Genomic DNA, 10,733 nt, shown 5'->3' with positions numbered 1-10,733 from the left:
ACGGGCGGGGCGGCGCCCACGTGGCCGCCATGGCAACCGGCCCGGCCCCCGGGAGGCGGGAGGGGCTGCGGCTCCGGCTCCGGCTCCGGCTCCGGCGCTGGCGCTGCCATGGCCGGGAGGTTGCTGGTCCTGCTTGCTCTGCTCGGCGCCTCCCAGGTGCGCCGCGGCCACCCGGGGCTCCGTGCCGGGGCCTCCGACTACGGCGGGGAGCGGGGAGGGGCTGCGGCGAGGGGGTGGGGGGCCGGCCGGGGCCCCAGGACTCGAGGACTCTCCTCGTCCCGGTGACTCTCCCGCCCGGCTGGCGGCTGACGTGAGGCAGGGCGGGGGTGCCGAGCGATCCTTTTCAGGGGTTTCCAGGCAGTTTGCTGCGCTCGAGGGAGGAAAAAGTAAGGTGTGGGTGAATGACTTCCCACTTATTGCTGCTGTCGGGTTTTCTCCCTGCTGGATTACTCATGGTTTTCCTCCATGGCAGCCCAGTCTGTCTGTCCGCAGTTCTGTCATCAGTGCACCACTGTTCCTGGCAAGGCGAGGGGCAGGAATGCCAGGTGGCCGTGGGCCTTCAGGGTCACCCAGGGTACTTCTTAGCTCTGGACTGAGCTCTCCGTTTCAGCATTTATCTTGCAGCAGTGCTTAGCTTCCTCTCTTTTGTTGGAAAAATAGAACAAAAATGTGAAAGATTATTTTTTTTCCGTTATCCTTTAAAATGCATAAATGGACCTGAGTCTGGCCGTTCCTGGTGTTTTATGTTTCCCAATTTCCAAGATGTAGTTTTTCTTTCTTGACCTGTTTTTTCCCCTTAATTCTGATCTTTTCTTTTTGTTATTTTTCATGTCTTCTTGAAGTGGCTGTTGAGTCTGTTGCATTTGGAACCTTCTCCACTATTTTCCTCATTTTGGAGTGTGATTTACAGATACAAATATCTAATAGCAACTTTGATGTAAGAAATTTCAGCATGTGTGTTTTGCCTTCTAACTCCAGAGCTCCACAGTCCAAAGGACTCATTAGCTAATTTTCAGTTTGTTGAAGCTTTCCCATTTGCAATCCAAACCTCTAGCAGCAAGCCTGCTTCTGCTTATCTGTTTTGTTAATATAAATTGAATAAGTGAATTTATGATGCTTCAGCACACAGTTACTTTCAACTGCTATTTTCTTTGATCCCACCATCATGGAATTTGATTATTACTGGATATTTATTTTGTACTTTCAGGTTTTAAAAGCATATGATTACTTCTCTCCTTGGAGGGAACAGCAGCAGATGTACAAGCTAGACATAGGCTGGCCTAAAACTCCAGAAGACTTCACTGGCCAAACATTTTGTGTTGCTGTTGACTCTCTTCATGGTTTGGTCTATGTAGGACAAGTGAGTGGGAACACTGTATTTCTCTCTTTCTGGTGTATTTTTGCCTGTAAAGGTTTAGATTAGGATGTATATGTGTATGTTTAAATGTATATATGAATAATTTTTGTATTAAAATCAGAGAAAATATAAGTAGAGATGTCTCTGCTATATCTATTTTTTAAAGCAGTTCTGGTACCATATTTGTTTTAGCTTTTTTTTTTTAAAAAGCATTAAATTTCTGTAGTATGAATGCATGATCCAACTTCACTGAGTTACAGCGGCTTCTTCCCTTAGCTGCAAGGGAAAATGTGATTCTCTGGCAACTGAATCTTCCACTCCTTCAGGCCTTGTCCCATAAAATCAAAACGACATAGCTTTTTCAACTGGTTACAGTAACTGAGTTAAATTATTTCCTCTACCCAGTTCCATGCATCGGTATCTCTAGGCCATGGATAAGTGGAGGGAATTAATTGTAAAGCACAGTATGAATACTTGAGTGCCATGCAGCTAATAAGCACAGTTACAATTTTTCATGCCTGTGTTATACTGGCCATATTTTTCTGCAGGAACATAAAATCACATTTCAAAATGAAGGCCAAGATAGCTGCAGGTGCTTAGCTGCTCTGAAAGTTGGATTCTTATGTGATTTAAAGTGAAGGTCTAAGCTGAGTGGAAGGTTTTTCATGCTAAACTTAGACCCTTCTCTTTCTTTCCTTTTCTAGATGGAAAAAGAGGTCTAGTAGACAATCAACTCAGGAGATTCTTATGATTCATGAAACATTGCAAAAACTTCACAAAGACGAATTTAAAAAAATATGATTACTTGCTTAATATGTTTTCTTTAGATCTCTTTTTGCCTTTTCAGAGGGGAGACAATGTGCCAAAAGTACTTGTGTTCTCAGAGGAAGGCTATTTTCTTTACTCCTGGAATGATACAGTTGAAATGCCTCATGGTATCTTTGTATGGAACACTGCAACAGATAGTTCAGTATGGATCACAGATGTTGGAACAGGTATGCATGGTGGTGATATGAGAAGTATTAGGTGGGGAAGAAAATGTTAATACTGAAGATTTTGCTTTAAACAACTCATTTAAATCTCTCAAAGAGTTCTGAGACAGATTTGTGCTTTTCTTGCTGTGAACAAACTTCCCGGGTGCTGCACAAAACACTCCAAAGTTTCATGATTTGTGCTGTGTGTCTGCTTACAGCTGCTGAGCTCAGTAAGCACTCCTCCCTGCTGCCACCCAGAACTATCAGGAAAAAAAAATCACAAATTCTGGCTAGACCTATTGTCTGTTCTAGGTTTAGCGACCTTAATACAATTAATGAATATTGTCGTATCCTATGGATTTACAGTCATAATCTCACTACAGAATTTTGACTGTTTGATGAATTAATATCACTTGTGAGTATAAGGAGATTTTTAATCTTTGCGATTGGTTTTAATACTTACATTTTGTTTTGTTAAGATATTTTGGCACTTTTTTTTTCTTTAATTCAGGGAAATACGGACACACTGTGAAACAATATAGCCCTTTGGGTAAACTTATGCAGGTCTTGGGCACACCAGGAAATGCTGGTTCAAGTTTGATTCCCCTGCAATTTGATCAGCCAGCAGAGATCTTTGTGGAGGAAAATGGAGATATCTATGTTGTGGATGGAGATGGAGGAATGAATAACAGATTGATCAAACTATCCAATGGTATGGAAAAATGAACTGTCGCAGTAGTTGCCTATTGAAAATTGAATTTTAAATAACACAGCTTGGGAATACTTTTAAACAAGGAATAGGTAGAACTGTCATTTAACATTAGTTAGAAGACCTTGTTGAATCAGATCCCATTTTATTGTTTGTCACTTCAGAAAAAATCTCCTAATCATTTATGAGAAGAGGCTGAGAGTGTGAGTTTGTCCAGTCTTTAAGAAAGAAAGCTAAGGGGGATTCTTATTGCTGTCTTCAAGTCAGTAATGGGCTATAGAGAAGACAGAGCCACATGTTTCTTGTTGATGCACAGTGAAGAAATGAAGAACACTAAGCAAAAGATGCAAGAGGGGTGAATTCCAATTCAATTTTTGGAAAAAAATATTCACAGTGAGGCTGGTTAGACAGTGAATATTTTGCCTAGAGATGGTATGCATTCTCCATTCTTGGAGATGCTTGAAAGTTATGAGTTATGAGGATCCTGATCTAATTTCAGAATTGAATTTGTTACCAAGAGTAGTTCTGCTTTGAGGAGCAGTTTGGACCAGACGGTGTTTGGAGATCTTTTATACTTAAATTGTTCTGTGATTCTAATTAGCTTGCTCATATACCCCAGTTAGAGCAGTGAGTGCGGAGTCTGCACATGCCTATGGTTGGAATTAGTGGAGGAGCTACTTTTTCTCCTTTGTTCTGTCATAAAGCAGATAGTTTCCTAATAACTGGTTTGCAAAATGGTGAATTGTTAAAACCCAGAACTGCCAGGTAACAAATATAAAAAATCAATTTAGTAAAGAAATTAATAGCATAATCAGCCACCTTTTCTTCTTCCTTTTTTTTTTAGTTCAGTGCTTAACAGAATCTTAGACTATGGCAGAAATGTACTAGTCGTTACATTTCTGAAACTATAGTCCTGAAACCACAAATAATAATCCAGTAGTCACTGTAGTAGTTCCAGTATTTCTTGGGTTTATGTATCAGGACTACTGTGTTTGAAAAGTTTAGAAATTTCACCTTTTACAAATTACTCAAAATAATTTTGCAAGGGAATGACTTAAAGATGCTTTATTTGTTGTTTTCTCAATGTGCTTTTTTTACTTTTATTTTTCATCGTGCTCACTGTTTAGATTACAAAGAGATATGGCTGACTGGAATAAACGGGACTGGCATCGGTCAGTTCAAGATTCCTCACAGTGTAACACTGGATGCTTTTGGACGGGTAAAGAGTAAAAGAAAATTATTTTTTCTTTCATCTTTCAACAGACCCATTTGCATGTATTTGAACAAAACAAACTGTATTTCTTCTTTATTTGAACTGTTGGGATCTGTGTCATTTTATGGAGGTTACAGTTTTCATTGTGCTAGTCGTGAGCTGAAGTTTCCCACTGCAGATTCTACCGGTATAGCTGACTGCAAGGTTAACACAAGGATTCTGCTCAGTTACATTGTCAATGTCCATGCAACAACTGACTGTTTCCCCTGCAGTTTGTAACAGGTTGCCATTGTGAGAGTAACAGAGAACTCTGTTCTGTAATAAGTATCTACCCAAGCACTTACACATCAGGGGGCTTTTATTTCATATTTGGAAATTCCAAATGAGTTTAAGATGATAGTGAGGCTCTAGCTACATTGTGGATATTACTCTTTTTTTCCATGCAGCTCAAGGCATTCCAAGAGACCACTTCTGCCAGATATTAATTGTAGTCTGGCTTTGGTCTGCCATTCTTATAGACAAATTACGCAGCCTCTTGTTATTCTGTTTCAGTGAAAATAAGATAGCTTCACTAAAACATGACTGGTTTGAGCTAATTCTGCTGATGCTATCTCGATCAGAATAAGAAATGTATATAAAAATCACTGCTCTGCCAAAACTGGCAGAGTGGGAGAGAAAACAGGAGGGACATGGTCACTTTATGCTGAAGGGTAACTGAGTTTATTCACTACAAGACAGCAACTGCGATGGGCTATGATTTTGTTGCCAACATAGTGTTGATGATCAGCCTATGTTAAAAAATAATTGTTAATTCCTAAGAAATGGAAGAGAATGCTGTAGTAGTGTTTCATTTAAAAATAGTGATGAAAAATATCAGGTCATCTTGTTCATTGCTCCCTTTTAAGTGATACCCCAGAAAAGTCGTGAAGTTTACTTACCAGACTGATACATTGTCAACAGTTAAAACTTCAATGATTGTTGTACAAAAGGTGCCTTCACTGGAACTGTCTAGTGGTATTTGCTGGCTTACAGTGTTTGTGAACCCAGTTAGCATAGGGTGGGACAGAGACAAGCTCCGCAAAACTGATAAGACAAAACAAACTGAAGGTGCTCTAAGTGTTTAAATTGCTCAATATTTGTAGTAGTATTAGGCATATCAAGAGTGCTTGCAGATGCAGTCATCACGGACCCGGATCATGAAGTGAGATTACCATTGAAAAAAAAAATTTTGGTGGGTGACAGACCTTTAGACAGATCTTTAGAATTAAAAATATGGGAATATGTCCTCACAGTGGGGGGAAAAAATCCTATCAAACATATCTATATCATAGCCACAAAAATGAAGAGGAGGCACCAATTTCTCTGTTAAAGTAGTATAAAATAATTCATGTATGTTAACTATGGGCCAGTTTTGGTTTATATCTGGAAGTCATATCTACTGATTTACTTTTGAATGGGAAGGTACATTCTTCCAAGGTACATTTTTACTACAGGGAACTTGCTCTTATAAGAAGCTAATGCATTTGCTTTGTTCTATTTGTGAACAGCCAAGATTTTATTTCTTAACAGGTATGGGTTGCAGACAGAGACAACAAAAGAATCCAAGTTTTTGATAAAGTCACAGGAGAATGGCTCGGGTCTTGGAGCAGCTGTTTTTCAGAAGATGGACCCTATTCTGTCAGGTATTGTTGAACAGTTCCTCTAGACACATGCAATTACATAAATAAGGTGTACTCATACTGGTGAATTAAAATGTTGATATTTAAACCCTGATGACAAGCAGTTAACCAGTTTAATAGGGTGCTGGGCCCTATTCATATGCAAAGATCTGCACAGTTGTATCTTGATGGAGAAATCCTGACTTTGTAACAAGCCCCATGGATTTAAATGCAGGATTGGGAACTTCATTTTAAAGTTGTTGTGTGTTTTTAACTTTACTGGTGCAGCTTTTACAGGCAGAAAGATTGTCTTGAATGAGTTTTCTGTAGCATAATCTGTCTCAATGAGAAGCCATATGAAGAGCAAGACTTAGAAGTTAATTCTCAATGTTTTATTGCATTTCGTCTGTCATAGCCTTCAAAGATGTGACTATTAAGGAGTTTTTGTTAGTATAAAAGTGCATGCTTGTGTCAAAATGACGTCATATGGCGTCCATAATTCAAAAATATGTTTGTCTTTCACAGATTTACTGCGGATTACAAGTACCTGATTGTAGCTCAGCTGAATATCAACCGGTTAGCAATCTTGGTAGCACCACCAGTTGGCGCTATTGGGGACTGTGTTATGGTCCATACAGTCCAGCTGGCAGATGAAACCAAACCACACCTTGTGGATGTGGACATGAAGAGTGGAGCAATCTATGTTGCAGAGATTGGAGCCCAGCAAGTGCAAAAATTTGTACCCTTAAGATGATGGTTTCCCACAACTGCCATGGCACAAGCTGTGTGACGTATAAGACCTATGATCACGTTTCCTGGAGGTTTTTTTGGCTTATGTTTCCTTAGACAAGCACAGAACATTGTGTTCCGAAAACCCTACAGCTAAGAATCTGTCCTGTTCTGTTCTGCAGTTCTGGAGAAGTACTTCAGCTTGTTTTAGTAATGCTATGGTGGCTTTTGCTTTTGTTGCAATTGAAAAATGGAAAGCATTTTAATTTTATTATATAAAACTTTATAAACACAACTGTTGTTCTTAAATGCATGGAGTCATCTTGGGACTCCTCTACCTAGCCTGTATATGTTGTTAAATGGTCAGAACTGTCTGAAAGAAATTGTATAAATTATTTCCTGGGAGGAGAGGACCTCATTTCAATGTTTCTTCACTTTTTTTTTTTAATCATTGTGCTGATACTGTCCAACACCGAATACAAGGATGTATAATGATGTTAAATTAGATGCTGCTGGATATTGGTGTCAGTATGGTGTCAGATGCCACTTGCATCTGGCCTAGGTGGTTAATGACATTAAGTATTGAAATCTGTTTTCAGCTCTAGCTAAAATGGTGAAGTCTGTAATAAGCTTAAGTTAAACTGACATTAGACACTTTGGCTCAAGTAAAAGTCTGTGCACAGCAGCCAAGTACTGATTCTTAATTAAATCAGTTCTTAACCTGATTTGATTTATATCAGCATGAATTTTCTGTTCTGTAAGGTTTCACAGGGGAACATATTGACATTCAAGTTATTTTAAGTTCCTCAAGAAAAACAAATTGCAATTTGCTAGGAAGGTCTTAATCAGCAGTAGGGACTGGGAGACATATGATTTTCTTCCAATTTATTTGTAGCGCTGTCAGTTAACAGCAATGCAGCAATTTTAATTTGGGGATTTTTAACTGTTTTGTTTCCAGAATTCAGATTTCATCAACTCCATTAATGTCTAGAGTTAAGTTTCTTACCCTGTATCCTACCAGATGTCTCCAAGCTCTGCCCTAAAAAAATGCTGTTCCTCTCCATTCCCAGACCAGAGTGTTTCTGTTTTCTTTACATGTTACTAGAAGACTTTAAGTTCACTTTATAGCATAGAGGGAACTGGGTATGGAAAAATGGGATGGGGAAAATGGCATGGCAGAAATGAGACAGTGAATAACTGATTACCAGAGTAAAGCTGTGGATCTACATTCCATATTTTCTAGCTCTTCAAAACATTTGGGAGGATTTTTGCTGTTTCCACACACTTATTCTACTGTGTGGACTATTTTAATGCTAATTACCAGCTAAGAGTGGCAATCTTTTTTCTACTTCTATGGAAAGAGATTATGGGAAACAGACTTATGGTGATGAGAAATACTCATTTCAGTGAATGTTATCAAAAGCAAATGCTTCTTAATTTGGCAGGTTTCAATCTATGATCACAAATTTGTGAGTCAGCAGATGGAAAATCTGTCTAGAAAAGTCAGATTCATACTTTTTGTGGAAAGTAACTCAGCAGTGGAGCCTGATGGCCTGATTTTAGTACTATTTGAGACTAATGCACTAAATGTGAATGCTTTGTTGTTGGCTGCATCCACAAAAACAAAACCAGATCTCATCTGGGACTGCCCTCACACAAGCCTGAGAACCAGAACTTCAGGGTTATTCACTAGCACATATGGTCCATCACTCACATGATCTTGAATGGGAGCTAGTTAGCAATATTTATTTGCTGAAAAAGTAGCAGTACTTCCTCTAGACCTAAGTGGATATGCCCACACAGTGTGTTGTGTGGATTTTCTAACTAGTTTTCCACTAGCTCAGGGATCTCTGCTCTATGTGTAATTTAGCTATTTCTTGCCTACACAAGGTGGATTTATTTTCTTAAATTTTACTGTAATATCACAATATTTGAGCATATCTCGGTGGTGTAAGGGGTCCAGGTATATCCATCCTTCCTCATCACATCCTCTCCTTATTTATTTTTCCTTTGTCATATCCATTTGAAACAGAACTCAGTGCTCTCTGGGAACCTGCTTCTATGTTCAGTCAAGCAATAATGCACTTTTGGATGCTGACAGATAATTCTACAAGCTTCTGTTTGCTCCATGAATCTGCTCTCAGCTCTTTTTTTACATGGGCTTTTGCAGCCCCTACAAATGGGGAACTTTCATCCAGTTTTGTCTGGCTTTACTGAAATAGGCTATGGTGCCAAAATGTGCCTTACCACTAGGCATATGGGTATCTGTGATAACAAGAGACAAGGGATGCTCATTATTAACTAGTATGAAATGCTTAGACTCTTTTTTGTCTCCGTCTGTGACCAGAAAATTATTTTGTGCACTAACTTGCTAATTCTGTGAAGGTTTTCTTATGTATCATCTTGAAACTGATTTCTGAAAAAAATGCATAGTAGGATAATTTGATAAAATAAATTGAGAATTTCCCATTATTAAAGTTTTGGGTGCCTTATTTCTGTACTAATATCAATACACTCCATTGCAATGGATTACTTTTCTAAGTATGGGGCCCTCAGCACTTTAGTAAGGTATTTAATAATTTCTGATACCAACATTCAAATGTAATCTAAAATTCCATGTTGTCTTTGTATGTTACTATTTCTGTGGCCAATCTCTTTTGTATTCTAATTTATGTATCAAAACAGACACATAAATATCTCTCATATGTTTCCCTCTGAGTAATTAGTAAAATGGGATGATGAATTACATAAGAGCCAAGTTTAAAGAAATATTTAAACTGTATACCTTTATGATGCTAATAGGGAAATTAAAAAGAAACTCACAAAACACTTCTTATGACAAATTGGGTTTTATTTTCAGAAAAGGTTTACTAAACAGTGTTGATGTTTTAGAAGGTCAAGAAAGGACTTCTCTATGAGTTAGAAATACTTGCACAAGAAGAAAAATAACATACTCCAGTGTTACCTAGCCAAGGAAGAAAACCTAAGCTGATTGCTAGAACACCCCAGAAATCTAGTTTTAGGTAGTAAGTGCTAACTTTTAGGTGTAAGCAGTAAGCACTGGAGTATTGAATTAATGGAAATAGGAATAATCTATATTTTGATGTCTCCAATTTTGCAGATTTTTTTTTAATTGACCCTTTTCTTTAAGGAAGTACCACAGCTGTTAACTGGATGATGTTCCCATTAGGTAAGACCAGATCACATACTCTCCTCCCTTCATAGAATGATAGAATAGTTTGGATTGGAAGAGACCTTCAGGACCATCTGGTTCCAACCCCTCTGCCATGAGCAGGGAACCTTCCACTAAATCAGGGTGTTCAACATCCCATCCAACCTCACCTTGGACATTCCCAGAGATGGATCATCCACAACATCTCTGGGCAACCTGTGCCAGTGCCTCATTAATCATGATTTTTCTGTGATGATAAACAGCCTTTTTTTATGTGTGTTTTTCTGTTCTCATAGTGGGCAATTTATTAACAATATTTGTCTGGCCGAAACAAAAGAAGCCTGAATCAGGTTTGTGCTATGCGAGATCAGATCAGTGAAGCTGAACCACCTCAATAAAAGTTGAAGGGGAGGGTACACAGGTATGTCTGTGGGTCTGCTTGTTGCTGTAAGTTCACTGCCTCTGTGAAAGTGGTTATGAATCTTTTTGAAGCATTAAGCAGTCAGTTGTCTTAGTTGACACTTTCTTTAAAATTTGTGACCTGAGATGCCTTCTCAAGTGATCTGTCACCAAGAAGTGTTTGCAATCAGTGAAGTTGCTTGTACAAAACTTGAGAGGGCACCAAACCCCTGCCGATGCTTGGCGTACTCAGTGTGAAGACATATTTTGCAAATACAAACAGCTGGTATTTCCTGAATGTTTGGAGTAAGTCAATAAAGATGACAAATTGCTCCAGACCTCCTTTCTCTTTTCAAAATAGACTGCTTTAAACATAAGCTGATCATAGAATCATAGTCGTTTTTGTCTTATTACTACTGGATTTATGTCAATCTTTTATTTCCATTGTTTTTCCTAGAAAAAAAATCAGTAATTCAGCATCCAGAGACAACTGGATATGGTGAATTGATTCTTGTAGTCCTT

The 10,733-nt window shown here is 38.7% G+C and overlaps 1 protein-coding gene across 1 annotated transcript; it reads left to right on the top strand.

The window, feature by feature from the left end:
• Nucleotides 1–104: 104 nt before the first annotated feature.
• NHLRC3 (NHL repeat containing 3) lies at nucleotides 105–9,117 on the top strand. Its single transcript, XM_064645811.1, has 7 exons — nucleotides 105–156; nucleotides 1,208–1,360; nucleotides 2,205–2,352; nucleotides 2,843–3,043; nucleotides 4,168–4,259; nucleotides 5,823–5,935; nucleotides 6,437–9,117. The coding sequence occupies exons 1-7, from the start codon at nucleotides 109–111 to the stop codon at nucleotides 6,663–6,665; spliced, it is 984 nt and encodes a 327-aa protein (XP_064501881.1). The 5' UTR covers nucleotides 105–108; the 3' UTR covers nucleotides 6,666–9,117.
• Nucleotides 9,118–10,733: the final 1,616 nt, after the last annotated feature.

This window comes from Pseudopipra pipra, chromosome 2 (genome assembly GCF_036250125.1).
Source record: "Pseudopipra pipra isolate bDixPip1 chromosome 2, bDixPip1.hap1, whole genome shotgun sequence".
Lineage (NCBI taxonomy): Eukaryota > Metazoa > Chordata > Aves > Passeriformes > Pipridae > Pseudopipra > Pseudopipra pipra.
The sequence above is the reverse complement of the archived record's forward strand: the minus strand, read 5'-3'. Positions and strand labels throughout refer to the sequence as shown.

What these genes read in the sequence shown, in the direction of transcription:
- NHLRC3 (XM_064645811.1), top strand. Translation starts at nt 109, where the DNA reads ATGGCCGGGAGGTTGCTGGTCCTGCTTGCTCTGCTCGGCGCCTCCCAG. An exon ending in ATTGATCAAACTATCCAATG is followed by an intron (nt 3,044 to 4,167) that starts GTATGGAAAAAT and finishes CTCACTGTTTAG; the next exon opens with ATTACAAAGAGATATGGCTG. An exon ending in CACTGGATGCTTTTGGACGG is followed by an intron (nt 4,260 to 5,822) that starts GTAAAGAGTAAA and finishes ATTTCTTAACAG; the next exon opens with GTATGGGTTGCAGACAGAGA.